Raw genomic sequence first — 19,918 nt, 5'->3', positions numbered from 1 at the left:
ACAAGACTTCTGGTACACAACGAAAGCATTAAATGATGCCAAGTGGAACAGATGGATAGCCAACTTCTTGTACCAAACGTAAGCCTTTCGAAGAGCAGCATAAGGTTCCAACCTCTGATCTACTCTGTCAACACCACCCATGAACTTATTGTAAGCTAGAATGCACACAGGTTTGCGCACTTCAGCACCCTGACCCCAAACAGGCACAGGTACAGTACTTTCATCGTGGATAGTAGTCAGCATGTACACATCTCTCTTGTCTGAATACTTCACAGCTAAAAGCTCCCCACATCGCAATGCCGTAGACTGTCCCCGCACAAGCCTTTTGCAAACAAGTTCCTTTGGGAAACCTTTACGGTTACTGCGCATTGTGCCACAAGCAACAGTGCCCACTTTGGCCAACTCCTTGAACAACTGCACACCAGTGTAGAAGTTATCTACATATAAATGATGGCCTTTGTTAAATAATCCTCTACCTAGTTCCCACACAATTTTCTCAGTTACTCCAAAAGTAGAAGGACAACCGGGAGGGTTAATGCGGGACTCCTTACCAGTGTACACCCTGAAATTGTAGACATATCCAGTCTCACTGTCACACAGCATATACAGTTTGATTCCATAGCGTGACCTCTTACTAGGAATGTATTGCCTAAAAACCAAGCGGCCCTTGAACAACACCAAAGACTCATCCACTGCAATTTCTTTACCAGGGACAAAAATCTCAGAAAAACGATCAACAAAGTGATCAAGGACAGGCCGAATTTTAAACAAACGGTCACAATCAGGGTGATCGCGTGACAACGCTAAACTATTATCAGCAAAATGCATCATCCGAAGAAGAAGCGTATACCGATCACGACTTATGACTGCTGGAAATACAGCTGTTACCATCAAGGGACTAGTGGACCAATATGAAGTAATTGATGACTTCCTTATCAAGCCCATCAAAAAAGTTAATCCCAGAAACTTCTTCATCTCTTCAACATTGGTGGGAGTCCACCGGATTGCTCTACAATAGGGCTTAAGGCTGGCACTGTTGGCCCTCAAATATTGTTCTGCATATAAATTGGTTTGCTCAACAATCTTTTGCAAAAACACATCGTCAAAAAACAACTGAAAAAAATTAATTGGCAGAAAATTCTCTGTATTCACTCTACACCCAGGAACACCAGTGAACTCTGGCAATGCCGGCTGCACCAAGCCAGGGGGAACCCAGAGGCCATCCCTATCAACGGGGGGAGCAGCCACCCCAGCCTGCAGCACCGAAACATCTTGCTGCTGTTCTCCAACGGGAAGCCTAACAGCCACAGATACTTCTGGCTGCACAACACCAACAGAAGACGTAGCATCCCCAGAGGGCTCTTCCTGCACTACACCAACGGGAAGCCCAGCAGCCTGAGATGCTTCTTGCTGCACTACACCACCGGGAAACCCAGCAGGCCCAGATGCCTCTTGCCGCTCTACACCAATGGGAAGCCTAACAGCCCCAGATGCCTCTTGCTGCACTACACGAGCAGGAAGACGAAAAGCACCAGATGCCCCTTTGCGCACCACAGCAATGTGAAGCCTTTTGGGTGCAGGCTCCAGCCCACATGCCTCTTGCCGACGTAAAAAGAAAGGAAACCTTGCGGCCCTAGGCAGCAGCACAGGTGCCTCTTGGCCCACTACCGGCAACACAATGTCCTCCTGTACCATAGGCCCTTCATCAGCACTAGAAGAAGAGTCATCATCCGATGATGATGATTCCATGCGAAGAGAAAACTCACTGCCTGAATCTTCTGCCACTTCCTGGGAGTCCGAATCGGACTCAGACTCTGAACCATGGTCCGAGGAAGACTCAAAAAGCAAACCAAGAACCTGCTGAGCAGTAATCCTGCGACTAGCCATTATCCTTACAAAGCAAGAAGACTGCACACACAAGTGAACAACAACCTACACTGTGCAAAGTAAGAAGTAAACAAGGTAAGGCTTTCACTAAAAGATAAATACAATCCAAAACAATTTCACTCTTACAAAATATAGCTACACTCACCAGCGCCTACTCTGTTGAGACACAGCGAAAAGAAATGAAATCCCACTAGAAAGAAAAAAAGAAATGACATTAGAAAACAAAGTGCACATCAAACACTAATCCTGAAAAAAAAAACACAGAGCCACACAAACTGCTAGAGGTACAACCTTTTTCAAAAAGACAAACATCAAGGAGAAGTAGTACAAAATACATTCACTTACCAAGCACAAGCAACTACACAAGCTGCAAACAGACACGCAACCTACAACAATCCAAACAGCAAAAGCCTGGAACAAGACAAAAATAGAGAAGAAAAAAAAATTACTACCACATTTCACAAACAATATAACAATTAAAAAAACAACACACAAATTTGCCCCCCAAATTAAAATTCGGCCAGATGGGCCATCAATTAGGGCTTAGACCAAATGAGATTAGATGAGTTTTAACATCAAGACACTGGATAATTTTTTGAATTTTTGTAAAGTGCCTGACCACTTTGGTGCCAGTCAGTCTTTTGCTACTACCAGTACCCATATCACACAGGGGCAGTAAGGACATTCATACACCTTTTGTACGTGTGACACATACAAAACATTCACACCGCCAGCCGCCCATCACTTTCACACGCCCACATATCTGACATAGCAACTACAGAAAATGATGGACTGCGTAGTGTCACTCAACTAGCAGTGTGTGTAGTGACCAACAGAAAGTAACTACTCACACACCGCCAGCAGAGTTCCAGTCCACCCACACCACCATCCAAGCACCAGACCATGCACACCGCCAGCCAAACCCCACTCAGCGCACACCGACAGCCAAGTACCACTCCACGCACACCATCCAGCCAAGTACCACTCCCCACACACCGCCAGCCAAACACCACTCCCCACACACCGCCAGCCAAACACCACTCCACACACACCGCCAGCCAAGCAGCACTCCGTGCACAGACAGCAAAGTAGCACTCCAGCACACCACCAGCCAAGCGCCACTCCACACACACCGCCAGCCAAGCAGCACTCCGTGCACAGACAGCAAAGTAGCACTCCACGCACACCACCAGCCAAGCGCCACTCCACACACACCGCCAGCCAAGCAGCACTCCGTGCACAGACAGCAAAGTAGCACTCCACGCACGCCACCAGCCAAGCGCCACTCAACACACACCTCCAGCCAAGCAGCACTCCACGCACACCACCAGCCAAGCGCCACTCAACACACACCTCCAGCCAAGCAGCACTCCGTGCACAGACAGCAAAGTAGCACTCCACGCACACCACCAGCCAAGCGCCACTCCACACACACCGCCAGCCAAGCAGCACTCCGTGCACAGACAGCAAAGTAGCACTCCACGCACACCACCAGCCAAGCGCCACTCCACACACACCGCCAGCCAAGCAGCACTCCACACACACCGCCAGCCAAGCAGCACTCCGTGCAGACAGCAAAGTAGCACTCCACGCACACCACCAGCCAAGCGCCACTCCACACACACCGCCAGCCAAGCAGCACTCCGTGCACAGACAGCAAAGTAGCACTCCACGCACACCACCAGCCAAGCGCCACTCCACACACACCGCCAGCCAAGCAGCACTCCGTGCACAGACAGCAAAGTAGCACTCCACGCACACCACCAGCCAAGCGCCACTCCACACACACCGCCAGCCAAGCAGCACTCCGTGCACAGACAGCAAAGTAGCACTCCACGCACACTAACAGCCAAGCGCCACTCCACACACACCGCCAGCCAAGCACCACTCCGTGCACAGACAGCAAAGTAGCACTCCACGCACACCACCTGCCAGGCGCCACTCCACAAGCACCACCAGCCAAGCACCACTCACCGCCAGCCAAGCACCATCCAGCCAAGCGCCACTCCACACACACCGCCAGCCAAGCAGCACTCCGTGCACAGACAGCAAAGTAGCACTCCACGCACACCACCAGCCAAGCGCCACTCCACACACACCGCCAGCCAAGCAGCACTCCGTGCACAGACAGCAAAGTAGCACTCCACGCACACCACCAGCCAAGCGCCACTCCACACACACCGCCAGCCAAGCAGCACTCCGTGCACAGACAGCAAAGTAGCACTCCACGCACACTAACAGCCAAGCGCCACTCCACACACACCGCCAGCAAAGCACCACTCCGTGCACAGACAGCAAAGTAGCACTCCACGCACACCACCTGCCAAGCGCCACTCCACAAGCACCACCAGCCAAGCACCACTCACCGCCAGCCAAGCACCATCCAGCCAAGCGCCACTCCACACACACCGCCAGCCAAGCGCCACTCCACACACACCGCCAGCCAAGCAGCACTCCGTGCACAGACAGCAAAGTAGCACTCCACGCACACCACCAGCCAAGCGCCACTCCACACACACCGCCAGCCAAGCAGCACTCCGTGCACAGACAGCAAAGTAGCACTCCACGCACACCACCAGCCAAGCGCCACTCCACACACACCGCCAGCCAAGCAGCACTCCGTGCACAGACAGCAAAGTAGCACTCCACGCACAACACCAGCCAAGCGCCACTCCACACACACCACCAGCCAAGCAGCACTCCGTGCACAGACAGCAAAGTAGCACTCCACGCACACCACCAGCCAAGCGCCACTCCACACACACCACCAGCCAAGCAGCACTCCGTGCACAGACAGCAAAGTAGCACTCCACGCACACCACCAGCCAAGCGCCACTCCACACACACCGCCAGCCAAGCACCACTCCGTGCACAGACAGCCAAGTACCACTCTACACACACCACCAGCCAAGCGCCACTCCACACACACCGCCAGCCAAGCACCACTCTGTGCATAGATAGCCAAGTACCCCTCCACGCACACCGCCAGCCAAACACCACTCAGCGCACACCGACAGCCAAGTACCACTCCACACACACCGCCAGCCAAGCACCGCTCCACGCACACCATCCAGCCAAGTACCACTCCCCACACACACCACCAGCAAACATGCCCAAGGGGTCGCTTCCTAAAAACTTTGTGTTAGTGGGCATTTTCCGCCCCCCCTGGGGGCAAAACGGCAAAAAAAACAGGCCGATTTGCCCCCAGGGTGGACAGAAAAACAAAAACACAATCATGTCCACCTGGAAGCGACCCTTACCCAAGGGGTCGCTTCCCAAAACAAACACATTGCCCCAACAAAAATCCCTGGTTCTAGTGGGTAATTTCTGCCCCCCCTGGGGGCAAAACGGCCGAAAAACGGGCCGATTTCCCCCCAGGGGGGGCAGAAAAACGAAAACATACTCAGACCCCACCTGGAAGCGACCCTTGCCCAAGGGGTCGCTTCCTAAAAACTAAAATTACATCCCTGGTGTCTAGTGGGCATTTTCTGTCCCCCCTGGGGGCAAAACGGCAAAAAAAACGGGCCGATTTGCCCCCAGGGGGGACAGAAAAACGTAAACAAAATAAATGGCCGCCATCTTTGTACAAATCTATATCCCTGGTGCTAGTGGGGAATTTCTGCCCCCCCTGGGGGCAAAACGGCCGAAAAAACGGGCCGATTTCCCCCCAGGGGGGGCAGAAAAACGAAAACATATTGCCAGCCAGCCTGGAAGTGACCCTTGCCCAAGGGGTCACTTCCTAAAAACTAAAAGTATATCCCTGGTGTCTAGTGGGGGCATTTCCGCCGCACAATCGCGACGCTGTGCGCGATCGTGAGGCAGAAATGCCCTGCAAAGAGACATCAGGGGAAAGGAAAATCTCTTTCCTCTCCCCTGATGCCTCTTCGCTGCCCCAAACCCCCGCCGGAGTCCCAAAACCTACCTTCTTCTGAAGCGCGCAGGAAGCAAATGGCTTCCCGAGCGCTGGGAATCCCTGATGATGTCAGCGCGCGCTGTGCGCGCTGACGTCATCAGGGATTACCATGGGGGGGGGCGGGGGCGGCAGCGGAAGCTCTTCCACTGCCGCCCCCAGCAAAACAATGACGATCTGAGAGCCTCGGGGGGAGCGCCAGCGCTTCCCCCGAGGGTGGGGCTGATGACGAGCTGGCCTTGTCATCCGCGCAGGACAGGTAAGCGCGATGACGAGCCCAGCTCGTCATTAGCCCCGAAGGGGTTAAATGGAACTGCAATTTGAAAACAAATGATTTGATTGCATTACAATGACTATGTGATGACTGTGGCACTCTTGTTACAAGACTGACCTAAAATGTGTTGTGTGGAGGTCAAGTTTGGCATATTTTCTGTTTGCTGCCGGAGGTAAATGTGTCATGTTCTGCCTTTACTCAGCTCTCCAATTAATCCTTTTCTGAACTCCGTGCGAAACAGTTATCAGTATAGCCATTGCAGCTATGACAATAAATTAAAATATATTCTGCTATTCTCATTACAAACATAAAACACTATACTGAATTTCAGTAAGGTTAAACAAACCCCTCCCCCTGGAAAACTGATATACATTTCCTTTGAGTACCAGGGGGCATATTTACAATAAGTGGCGCATCCCTGCATATCAGCAGGGATGCGCCACTTATTGTGCGCCATGCCTCCGCCACAATGGATGCGCCGCATTTACAATGAGGCGCACCATGAGGCAAAAACGGCACAGATGCGTCACGCATCTGTGCTGTAAAAGCGGCGCATTGCTGGAGTTGCGTCGCAAGTGCGACGCAGCTCCAGCAAGGCTCTAGGGTGCCCCATCCTTCAAATGCTGCGTCAATCCTTACACCTGCTTCAAGCAGGCGCAGGGTTTTGACGCAGCATTGGCCTAAAAGTGACTGAGTGAAATCTTGTAGATTTCACTCAGCCACTTTTAGGAGGCGTTCCTGTGCAGGAACGCCCCCCCCTGCGCAGGAACACCTCCTTATGGCGCAGGTCTTTACAACGTGACGCATCTCCCAGATGTGTCACGTTGTTAATACCCCGCACCATGGTGCATCTTTTGCGCCGCCGCTGCATCACAAAAGTGACGCAACGGTGGCGCAAAAGAGGCATTAGGGGCTTGTAAATCTGCCCCCAGGAGAGAGGAGTAGCATAGTAAAGATCCTTGCGTGTTATGAGTCAAATCTGGAAGACCCCCAATGGTCCGGTGACCAACCACAAATGTCATCAAGACAATCCCAGTCAATTTCTGTTTAGGGGAGTTTTTTCAGGGGATTTTTCTAAACGGGCCCAGATAGAACTAATTTTCAAACATATTGGTAAAAAAAAAATTAAAGTTTTCTCTTTTTTTATACAGAATCTATCTCCTCTCCCAGTCTTCTGCTCATTATAATGTGTAAGTTGCTCTTTGTACCTACGTACTCTGATAAGCACTAGTCACAGTCACAGTAAAGCCAGTATCTTAAGGCCGTTCTATGAATTGTTTCACTATTAGCGGCATCTAAACATGAAGGGCCTAATTACGAGTCTGGCGGTCCACGGACTGCCAGACATGTGGGGATGTGGTGATGATGGTCTTCCAACTGCCCAATTACAATTAGGGCAGTCGTACCGCCATTGCCACGCCACAGCCTGTTGCAGCAGTCAGGAGGCAGCAATATGCTTGGCTGGACCACCACGGTCCCGGCAAGCATATTATGAGTTTCCTCTCTGCCACGGTTCTCATGGCGGTTCCTTCTCCATGAAAACCATGGTGGAGAGGAAACAAAGGAGACCCTACAGGGCCCCCTTGTGCTTCTGTGCCATGGGGTGCAGACAGGGGGGCACAACATGTGCCTCACTGTGTGAATTCACCTGAGTTACTACACAGCATGGACTTTTCAGTCCATGCAGCGCAGGAACTGTTTTTGGCGTTCCCATCGCGATGCCCATTTTCAGGGCTCCGCTGTGGGAACGTAAAAAAAAGCCAGCAAGAATCGCTCGTAATCTGACGGGCAACCCAACCACGTGTTTGGCAGTGCAGCAGTGGGGCAGACCTGGCGCTGCACCACTAAACCCCCAATCAGGCCCAACGTGTATATCAGTGCTTAGTTTGCATCAGTAGCATAACGAAACTGGACCCCCCCCCCCACGCTAAGCACATGGAGTGGCTCGTACGCCCTGGACATAGTCAGGAGCTCTCAGGCCAGGGGCCCACCACCAGTGCACAGTGCCTGAGGTGGCCCCTTGAGCTCGGGATTCTCCCAACACTGCAGGGTTTAATGTTATGTCACTAATTCACATGGCTACTTGCAGCTAGTACCCATCTGTAATCATTTCTGCAGACCGGGCAGTAGAGAGAAAGGCAGAGAAGGGAGAAAGAAGGAAGAAGAAAAAGATAGGAAAAAAGTGAAAACGGACAAAAATGGAGATGAAAAAGGATCTCCAGGAGTGAGACAGAAAGTGTAGGCTGGTGCAAGAAAAAAACATGAGGTTGGATGAAGGCTAGTCAGTGGTGGTGATCGGCAATCCCACCATCCGGTAGTGCCAGCAGTGGGCTCGTAAGGAAAACTTTGGCCTATTGCACTCATTTTTGCAATATTTGTATTTCCTAAGTAATGGAGAAAAATATCTTTTTAAGTTAAACCCCATTTTGTATACAGTAATGGATTTATATGAAAACATATTTCCTGAGTATCCACAAAATTAGAAATGGTGGGAAATCAGAGGATGCATTTATTTGTTATTCTCTTTGCTCCTGCCATAAAATGTTAAGGGGCTCATAACGATGTCGGGTGGAATAACTTCAGCACGACACCGACTCGGTCATGGGACTGACCGACACCTGGTCGTCGGCCCCTATCTACCTATTAGGATGCGACTGAACACTGTTCAGTTGCATTTCTATATTTCACTAAGGGAGCAGGCATTTAATGCATGCTCCCATAGTGAAATGGGAGGTGCTGTTTATTTATGCCTGCACCCTGAGGCAGGCACTTCAAGGTGCCTGCTGTAAGGTGCAGGGATCAACAGAGGGGCACCATAGGTGCCCCCTCAGCCGCCAACTGGAGGCTGTGCATCAAAGGGGGCCCTGCTGGGGGCCCCCTAACACGCTTTCCAACATGGTTTCCATGTGGGACAGACCGGCATGGAAACCATGTCAAAAAGCATGCATAGTAATCTCAACGGCGGAAAGCATCGCCCTTAAGATTACATGCCGCATTCTGACTGACTGTTCGAGCCCGTTGGAAGCCAGCCGGAATGACCGGTCGGATTCCTTTCCGCCCGCCTCCAACATCATTACGATGCAGCCCTAAAGGTGCCGACCGAAGGTCGGAGCCTTTACGGACCGTATCGTAATCGCCCCATAGTGTTCTTTCGTATGAAAGATTGTTTGTTTAGAAAGTAGGCTTAAGTGGGAGGGAAGTTACAAAACAGCTGATAATAAAGTTTAGAACAGCGTTCAAGCAAACCTACACATACCGATAAAAGACACAATTTTAATTTGCAGGATCTAATTTTATTTCCGTACAAACTTCTCATTTCACATCTGTGTAGATTAAACTGGGAGGTGTGTCTCCGATATACTGTATGTTCAATGAAACATAAATAACCTTGTAAATTATACTGCATCTCATCATATTATTTTTTTCTTTTCATGTTTCAGGTGCCTAATTAAGGATTTTGAGAAACGTCCTTCGGTCATCCATCTTTTAGAGCACCCTTTTATAAGACAAGCTCATGGTAAAGATATGGCTTTGCAGAGGCAACTGGCTGACCTCATCCAGGCTCAGCAACAGTCAGGTTCTGTGGCCAAGACAAGGTAGGCAGTATGTGCACCTATCACTTTTGAAATCAGAAACCTTTACCTCTCACAAATACACCACAGTTAAGTTGTATAAAATGTCTACTACAGCTTATGTTTTGTTTGGCTAGTCATGAAATGAAAGGGGAAGTACGCTGCATAAGGTTCTCTTCTGAAAACATTTTAGTTTCTGCAACAGATTATGATGTGAAATGAAATTCAAGGTTTCTTACTTTCCTACAATTATTTTTGGGTTCTCTTTCACTTTTGGACAAAACTGACCGTACTCTCAACAGTAAAATGCAAGAGATTTCTTTCTGTTGATTTTGAGGAAATCACTTAACGTTGGAAAGATTATTAATTACCTTATTTATCCTGGTGGAATGGTATTTGTGTGAATCACTGAATTAATATAGGCTGTGTCTTCTTAATCAAACAGCTCATTAAATGGAATATCATTTGGTTATCATTAACTGTTTTTAATCAAGAAGATATATATCTGTATTCGAGTATCTTTTGGGAAGAAGTTTTAGAACCTCAACAAAATTTTTCATTCAAATGCTCTGCTTCTATTTACATTTGCATTCAATACGTTTCCATTATCCTTCTAAATAAGTGTATATATATATGGTCCAGTGGAAGGCAGGAGCCGAAACGCGTAGACCGTCCGTTTGATGCACGTTACTTTTTGCACTGGTGTGTAAATAAAGAACGCTGAAAATCATCTGTTGCTGTGCCTTGTCCTTTGATCTACTGAATGTAGGAAGAAGAAGCTGTGGCAATATATATATATATATATATCTCCCCAAAATTTACCCCAGTAAAGATGGGCCGCACTACCCATGAGTGTGACCCGTGTTTACTGGGGTAAACTTTGGTGAGATAGTGGAGGCGAGGTTCTACCGAATCAGGATTACACACCGAAGAGCTCCTAAACTCACAGCGAAAACGAGCCAACTGAATATATATATATATATATATATATATATATATATATATATATATATATATATATATATATCTATATCACAGAAAGAAGGGTTGGCCCAGATGAAGCCATCACACACAGAGGGGTATCAGCACAAATGCCCCAGGCGGCTGGAGACTCATTATGCCTTCCACGCTTCATGTTACAGCCAAACGTGTTTCAAGTATCTTGTACCCTTGGTCACTGGCAATTCACGTTTCACAAGTGCGCGGACACTGCAAAAGATGTTAGGGACCATGTTTTATTGCGTAGCCTTGCCCTGGTGGAGGATTTTGACTTCTATTTCAGAGACTTGGGGGGCTGATTTAGATCTTGGTGGATGGGTTACTCTGTCACAACGGTGACGGATATCCCGTCTGATGAAATCTAAATCCCATTATATCCTATTGGATATATATTTTGCCAGACGTGATATCCTTCACCATTGTGATGGAGTAACCGATCTGTCAAGATCTAAATTAGGCCCTAAGTCAGAAGGTAAAATCTTTGACCAAGACCACTCGCTTGGGATATCCAACCTCCACTCCATCGCGCCACTTACTTTTGATGTATACTTTCTTTTTTCTTGGTCCTTTCTGCTCCAAAATGCCAAACATGTATATTTCCAGTTTTCATATTAAAATTCGACTTTTTTAGACTGTTTTTGAATTTCAGGGTTAAAAGTGGAAATGATAAAATGCATGTAAGAAAGTGATTTAAACATGGTAAACAAGTGAGTTACAGCAGTTTAACCCTGGGTGGGGTTTGCTTAGTAGCACTACGCGTAGCTACGCGAAGTGCACTTTGCACTACGCACACTACATGTAGCTACGCGAACGGCGTAGTGCGGTAGGGAAAATGCTGTTCGCACTGATTGCACAGTGCCGGATGCTTGTCCGCACTGTGCAATCATTGCAAACAGCATCTTGCATAGTGCAAGCAGTCGTTTTCTGCGGCTCGAGTAGATTTGTACTTTAGCGGCAGCTTTCTCAACGCGGACTGGTAGTTTCTCATCATGAGCATACGTGACCACCCGCAGTGAGAAACCTGACCTCCCCGCGTTGAGAATCTCGCCAGGAGGTTTATTTTCCACGCTCGCGATCGGCAACTTGATGTTGCTGATCACGAACGAGGAAAAAGTCTGGCCAAGATGTTGATTTTGCTCGCTCGTGGTCCCCGACTTGACGTTGAGGACCGCGAGCAAGCAAAAAATGCCCACTACGCTACGTGTTTTTGCACTGTGCTATGTGCAATTTGCATAGTGCGTAGTAGCGCAAACTATGCACGCTCGACCAGCGTAGCGTAGTGCTATGCCCAGGATTATACAGCAGGACAGTTTTTGATAATCATGATGGAGAAACTTTCATTTTTAAAATGTATACAGTACTCCAGAGATTGGCAATGGGATTAGAAAAAAAGGTAAATTGTATCATGGTTGAGGGGGATTTTGGCGCTGAGAGAACACCTCAGACTGATGATGATGTAGGTTTAGGCAGTCCGGGCTCAGAGGCAAAGAAAGAATGAAAACCCACTGGTATATGTAAAAGTGGCGACTGTCTTGGATACAGATGTATTAGAGGGATCTAGAAAATTATGCCATTATACTCTTTCCTGTCTCTCTGAAGGTAATGTTTATAGAGTTGCCGGAAATAAAAATACTTGTTGGCAATAAAGTTATAGTCTTACTGTTCTAAAAAGGTATATTATTGTACTTACTATTAAAGCTATGCTGTTATATCCAAGTGTCCAAAATATCTGTCTGAATCTAGCAGAAAGGTTTGTCACTTTCAAATTTGATTATAAGGAAAACTAAACCCCAGATACTTACACTAGGTAGAAAGTGGAAACAGACCAAAACTTTAAATACCTGGAAATCACAATGAACAAGCCAAAGACAGCTGGAGCAATGCCTGGAGTGGCATGGCAGAATAGTAAATACATTTAAAAAAGACAGTGGTTCGAAACAATATGTCATCTTTTTGGCTTTCAAAAAGTGTAGGCACAATTTAAGCAAAATAAGTTATTATCTGTAACTAGGACTGACATTTGGGTAAGCATAGTGAGAAGATGTCAGATACAAGCCACTGGCACCATTAGAATTTCTTAACACCATATATGTGTTAAGATTCTGCTCTCGCCTGGACCTCTTTTTGGCATTTTAAAGATGCTCTGCAAGATCTTTGGGCTCCCTCCTAAATCTGCAAGGAAAACCATAGTCCAGGCTCTTTAGGTGTCTAGACTGGCTAGCTCCATTGCAGATGACGAATCCCGGGCGGCAACGGAGCTCCTTCCCGCAGGCGATCTTCCTGGCCTCACCCAGCAGCCATCGCATCCCCGCTTCCACAGTAGATGCTTGCCCATATAAATTCGAGACACCGGTGCTGCACTTGAAGAGCCTCAGGAGTGTGACGCTGAGCCGGGGGCCCGGAGCAAGGACAGTGGCCCCACTCTGATCACAGAATCTGTCCTAATGGCACCGGTGGCCGCATCTGTACATTTTTGCGGGGGTGATATCCCCTTCCCGGCAGACTACTTCGGGGGGGACATGGACCTGGGAGACCTCCCCCCATGACTTGCCACATATACAGTGGCGGCAGCTGGAGCCCGGACAATTGGCCCTATCCAGAGCACTTGGACTGTCCTCTTCTGTGCGCGGCAGTGAGTTTCAACTGACTGGTGCCCTCTTCTTTTTCTACTGCTGTGGGTGAAACCTATGGATTGGTCGGCCAGCCCTCCTCCCCTGCTCCATCACTCTCAATACCTCCTGGGTATGGCCCTAGGACCAGGACCAAGATGGGGACTCCTTTTGATCACGAGGGCCACCCTGATAATACCCATGGTCAAGGGGGTTTCTTCAGGGGGTCATTTTGGGGTGCACCGCAGACTGGCCGGCTCCCACTACTCCAGTCTCTCTCCCACAGCACCGAACCAATGACTACCTTTCCTCTATTTACGAACTCTCCTACACCGGCTATAGAGTCATCATGCCCTACAGCGGTGAGCTACCCCCTTCCCATAGTTGGCACCCAGCATGAGACCAGCCCCAGACTCCAGCACTCTGCCTTTTCCCACCATCACCCGGCCTTCTACCCCTACGGCCATCACCAGCTTGGGGATTCCTCCAGGCCTTAGATCACTGCTCGTGAGTGTAACAGCACCCTGAAGGGCTGTCTGAACGAGCACCGCAAAAACCATGCAAAGACGAAAAGATCTTGCTCTGCAAATATTTAATATATATTTGTTCAACCATAATTCCTTCAACTTTTCTTAAAATGTAATCTTGAGTGAATTTGCAACTTGTATATATGTAACTCTAACCACTGGTATATGCAGTAGCTGATGTGTGTACTACCATTCTTATGTGAGTTTAGAGTAGATCTGTTTGTATCTTTTATGTAATTCTTGTACTCGGAAGTCCTTCTGTAATGTAATTGGTTCTGTTGTAAAGCGCTCTGACACCTTCGGTAAAGTTTGTGCTATATAAAAACGCATAAATAAATACTGTAATATTCTCTCCCTTTGAACCTCCCTGAGCAGGCTGAGAATGCTCCAAGGGGTACAAAATGCTGCTGCTCGGATGCTTCTGAACATCCCTAGATACTATTCCACTCATTATGTAATGTCTTTTTTGTGGGGTAGTGTAAGGTTGGTGGAGAAGGAGGGCAAAAAAGAGCCTCTTAGGGGCATTTGTATCAAACAAATTTGTATTCGCAAATGCTGCGATTTGCAAAAAACAGCGTTTGCGAATACAAAATCACAAAATGCAATGTATGGAATCGCTAATTTTGCGTTTCCTACATTTTGCGTAAGCATTTAAGGAATCGCAAATTGCGATTCCTTAAATGCTATGTAACAAGCACCCAAGTTGTGCGATTTTAAGTTGGTGGTAATTTGCGATTTCTTTTAAAAATGCACTTTTTGCCATTCTTCAAAGTGCCATGTGACGCACATACATTCCCTTAGGACATGTATGTGCGCGCACACATGCTCATTTCAGGGGAGCATCAGGGTGTCCATATGACACCCTTGCACCCTTGCACCCTTGAAAATATTCTCAATTTGCGATTCTCTAATTGCGAATCACAAATTGAGAATGTCTTCCCATTCATTCATATGGGCCTCCTGGCCCATAGGAATGAATGGGAAGGTATTCCTTAATTGCGATTTCGCAATTTGCTAATCGCAATTAAGGAATAACAAGAAATCGCAAAATATTTGCGAATTTTTAAATACATCCCGTTTTGCGATTCTCAAATAGCGATTCTCAAACAATCGCTATTTGAGAATCGCAATAACGGATTTTGATACATATGCCCCTATGCTCTCAGCTCGAAACCCCACACCCTCCCAGGCCCAACCCCACCTCTTAGAATGTGAACTTGTTTTTTTAAGTTGCCAGCTCTGATTCAGGTCCCAGCATGATTTGTGGGCTTGGATGAAACCCACAGGACTGGCTCAATGTCACCTCCTGACATGAAACCAGTTGACAGCCTTTTAAATAAAGACACAAACATATTAATGCGCTTTCTTTGCCTCCCCGGCAAAATATTAGTCTGGGCGACATTTGCTCTAAATGGTGTCACATTCTCAGATTGAGAGAAAAAAAAAATTCGGATGGGGGAGGGGTATGGTGAGCCAGTGTCGGATTGGTAATGCGGGCATTCGGGCAATGCCCGAGGGGCCGGTGTCCGAGTGCTGCTATGGGCCTCTTTTTTTAGCAGTCTGGGGGGCCATTTGGGTGCTGTCTCTATTGTTTGAATACAGCCAGGGGCCCAGTGGGTGTCTGAGTGGCCTTTCTACAGGCAGATGGGCGCTCATCACCTCCGTTTAGCAAGAGGTGTCAGTCCCTTTGTCTCGCTGGCCTGCCCATAATGTATGCACATACTGAGCGGGGGCAGGGGGCCTGAGTAGAAGTGGCCTAACTTGTTTCACTACTGTAAACTAATGCGTGTATTTTTTTTTACCCCCCTCCTAAAGTTTTTTTTTATAAGATCATAAAGCAGTGATTTGAGGAGTGATTATGCAAATGTGGGCCAATTTTTTTTTTTTTGGCTTGCCCGGGCCGATTTTCAATCCCAATCCAACCCTGTGGTGAGCAGAGATTTTAATGGAGATTGATACAACGATGAGAATGTAGCGACCCTGCTTATTTAGTAGCGATCGGCACGATCTTTTGAAGACAGCAAGTTAATATGTTTCGTAGGTTTTTCACTTTCTTCATCCAATGAAAAATGTCCCCGAATGTTGGCTGGTATTTAATACTGCACCCGGGTTTCGCATAGATCCGTTACGTTTGATGGCGCATGCAGACCAGCTGTTCTGATAAATGAAGTGGTTGTAGGTTTTTGAGTTTTCGGAACCAATAAGCCTGTGAACTCAAAGCAATTGGCTTGCGCTTTTGATACTGTCCAGAAGGTGGCAGGGTTGAGCTTTTCTAAAATGACCTAAATACAATTTAATGTCATTTCATTTCTCATTCACCTTCACCGGTTTAAATTGGTCATATTTTGTATTTGACAGGCTTCGGCTTAATTTGTTAGCAAAGACTTCCGCGTGAACGCTACAAAATCGAAATATATGACATTTCTTTTACAGTGAGGGTATCATAAGGATATTCGTCTTTTATTCTTTGCAGATTTTTATGGCGCGAACTTGACCCGAAGGTTTCGCAGCGCTTTACATTACACAAGGATTCATGTATTTTTGTTAGGGACACAGTGATTTGCCCAGAATCACAGGATACTGGGCCGACGCAGAGGCTCAGTGTCCTCGAAAGTCGGCCGCTCTGGCCGTAAGGCCACATCCTCTCCCCATGAGGACAATTTGGGCCTCATTTCAGGAGAATACCTCACTGGAGGTTGATGTAATAAGATGCGCTACTGAATGGCCGCTTGCAAGGACGGCAATAAAATCTCACTATTCTCTCGCGATGTTAAAATAGGTCTGAACTTCTAGCCAGTATTTAAAATGGAATTATGGAAGTGTAGGTACTCACTAGCCAGGAGTACATCTGTGCTATAGAGAAGTAAGTACAGGTTCTTCCCATTAAACATATTGAGACCCCGCTGTGAAAGTCAGGCACTCTCACTTTCAAATATAAGAGGTGCAGGTACTCAGTACCTGTGAGTACTGGTCCATGCATTCGAGGAAGGTAAGAACGCAGGACAGCAGCCTGATGCAGGCTCAGTTGAATCCCCAGAGACGGAAATAGGAACCACATTTCTCCATGTGGTCTCCTTGTTGTTTATCACCCTTTGGGGGGGTGGGACAGAAATGTCCAGGCCTCAAAGAGATGGCGGATTGTAAACTGTATTGCAGAAAGTAGGGCTATCAAGTTTTAGTATAAGAGGTTGGTAGAAGTTTGCAGCTTGATACAACACTTAGGGCCTTATTACGACTTTGGCGGTCCTACAGCGGATGGTGAAACACTCCGTCTGCTGTAGGACTGCCAAGGCCGTAGTGTGACCACCTGCCAGTTATATACAAGAACTGACAAGAGGGAAACTTATGCGCAAAAGGTAGTGTTCTCTTATATTTTAGAACTTGTCTGGTCTTCTAGTAAATGCTCTAAGGTAGAGATACAACCCTTTTCAACAGTTGTAATCAAACAGGTATACAAGGTATGCCAGTTATATCTAATTCTCAACAATTCTCAACCTGAGCAAATCTAGGTAAAAGTCGAAGAGTCCAATCAAAATACTGATTCTCCAATTAAGTGATTTTCAAAATATTTTCTTCTTTATGTCTTCAACAGTTCATATGCAGTCACAGCGCACAGTTCTTCCAATCATTTCCTTAATGTACAGATCATTGCCAACACGTGTTTCGTCCGGCTAATAAACCTGAGGACTTCGTCAGGGCAATTGAAAAAGGTCTCTGTAGAGTAATAGCTAATGGGTTTGTTCTTTTTGTGAGAAAAATAACCTGATGAGTGGCTGGTTCCCCACTTATTTCGCAACTTAAGGTTTCTAGGTATGTAATACCTGGACCTTCACTTTACTTAAAAGTCACCAAAAACTGGCACTCTCAATTATAATCGTAAATTTCCTCTTCTTGTATGCCCGTTTCTATGTGTCGCGTACGGTATCAGAAATCCATGGCAGCTCGGCGTCTAGCCAGATTAGGAGTTAAATCCTGGTTTAGCTGGCGGTCCTGTGGCAGTCTGTTGGCGGCAGTCTGCTAGGCTTATAGAAGAGCCTATCATGCAGACCGCCGCAGTCAGAGCACCGCCTTCACCTTCCTGCCCGGTTGGCATATATGCCACACCGTGCAGAAAGGGGAGGTGATGACCTGGGGGAGCACAACATGTGCCCCCTCGCATGAACCCCCAAGCCCAAATCTAGCAAGGGGTCCTGTTAGGTCCTCCTTTGTTGCCATTCCATTCCACCACCCTTTTCATGGCAAGTTCACCGCCATGAAAAGAGCAGTGAAATGGCAACTCGGAATATGCTCAGCTGTTTCGGGGACGGCACCACCAGCATATTCCTGCCGGAGAACGACTGCCGAACCAGCAGGAGCCTTGATCCCGGCTGTGCCAGCGGTCTTGTGGCCATTCTGACCCTCGCAGTTGCAATACCTCGGTCTGTTCCACAGTGTGGTAGTTGTTGGACCGCCAGCATGGATTCAGCTGTGAACTTGTAATAAGGCCCTAACTCAGAGACTTATGAGTTTGAACAGAGGCATGAAAATAGACAGGCCTGTACTCCAGCCATAATTACTATCAAACAAAGTAGACTGTTGTAATAATTTGGGCTCCGTAGATATTTTAGCATCCATGCACTTTGGCAAGGACGAGCCTTCTGCAGTATGTTACAACCAAGAACTATTGGCAGAAAATGAGGCAGCAAATGTCTGGAGAAGCAGTGGTGGTGAACACAGATTCAAGAAGACCCAATGACCTAAAGACCCTTTTTCCACCCTTGGCAGCTCATTGGCCAAGGTCTCCTATTAGAAGCAAACCATCTGCAAGGCCTCCCTCCAATAGAAACAGATGCTTGTCGGGTCATTGAGCATTAGGCCAACCCTGCTCTGGAGTCTCCGGTTCAAAGAAGAACTGCACATCGATGAATAATGTCTTCAAAGAGGAGACTGATAAGATCCAACAGTACAATGTGCCATCAGTAACAAATGCACACTCCACAAATGGGCCAATGGTCCCCTGTCGCAGAACGCAAGTGGACCACCTTCAAACGAACCTATCTCCATTGCTCACATGGCAATGTCATCCCATCATCTTCAGTGAAAGGAATCTCCACTAAAACTCTGACATCTCTTCCATCAAAGAAGCTGTTAACACAGTACACATCCTTCCGCTGAAGGAGAAGCCCATTCTGGAATCTGATCTTCCATTTCTAGTCAAGATCATTGAAAAGGCATTCACCAGCCAACGCTGTGATTAAATCCAATGCAACACCCTCCTTCAAGACTAGTAGTCTGGAGTCAGGCTCACTGCAGTACAGTGATGGCAACCATCCAAGGGGTCGATGATGACCCACAGATCTACAACAACTTTGTGCCATGCCACTTTGTCCCCCCACTGAACCGCCCACAGCCTTTGGCTTCACTGATCATTGACTCCTATAGATTCCTTTGCATCCTGAATGGGCTTTGTCAGCACCACCCTGCAGTGTTTTGAGCCTTAACTAAACAGACTAACAGAGCTCAGTGGATCTAGGCCCTTTTCAGTCCCCTGTGGCATCCTAGGAGGCACTGCCCTCTCACCAAAGGTCTTCATCCTGTGTATGGAGTCCCTGGAATATCTCCTGCTCAGGCTTGTCAGAAGCTTTTGTGGGGCCCATGTCAAAACGTATAAGCATTGCCCCACCCTGGTACTTATATAGCAAACTTTGATACATGTGGTAGAGAATTGTGCATTTTCATGCACAATAAATCCTTCCTGCTGTGGACAACTACATAGAATGTAAAGACAACTTTACAATGGCTATGGGGGTTGATTCACAAGCTATTGCTGAAAACATTACAGGGAAAATGTGCTTTGAGACAGATTGTGCCAGTAACACACGTAAAAACTAGACAGACTTTGCACACAGATATAGTAGAGGATTTGGTGGTTCAATTCTAGGAGATTAGAGTCTTATGTTACTCTTTGAGCAGCTGCCGACAGGCACCTATCATGCCCGCAACAGAGCTGAAAGCAGCAGTGTAAGCTTTTATCACGCGCACACACAGAATATGTATAACATGGGCTAAAGTGCAATATATAAACAGACACAAAAAGTGGTAAAGTGGCTAACTTAGAATAAACAACCTGGTGTGCTGTATACCCAAACTTTGGTCCAGTA

At 47.4% G+C, this 19,918-nt stretch overlaps 1 protein-coding gene across 1 annotated transcript in view; it reads left to right on the top strand.

Moving 5' to 3' along the window:
* Window positions 1–19,918, top strand: part of MYO3B (myosin IIIB) — a 2,563,893-nt gene that overhangs the window by 1,124,626 nt on the left and 1,419,349 nt on the right. The window contains exon 9 of the mRNA XM_078681588.1: window positions 9,512–9,667. Within this exon, the coding sequence (XP_078537714.1) occupies window positions 9,512–9,667 (156 nt within the window). The remainder of the gene's footprint in view (window positions 1–9,511; window positions 9,668–19,918) is intronic.

This window comes from Lissotriton helveticus, chromosome 3_1, assembly GCF_964261635.1.
Source record: "Lissotriton helveticus chromosome 3_1, aLisHel1.1, whole genome shotgun sequence".
NCBI lineage: Eukaryota > Metazoa > Chordata > Amphibia > Caudata > Salamandridae > Lissotriton > Lissotriton helveticus.
This window is presented reverse-complemented; position numbering and strand designations above follow the sequence as displayed.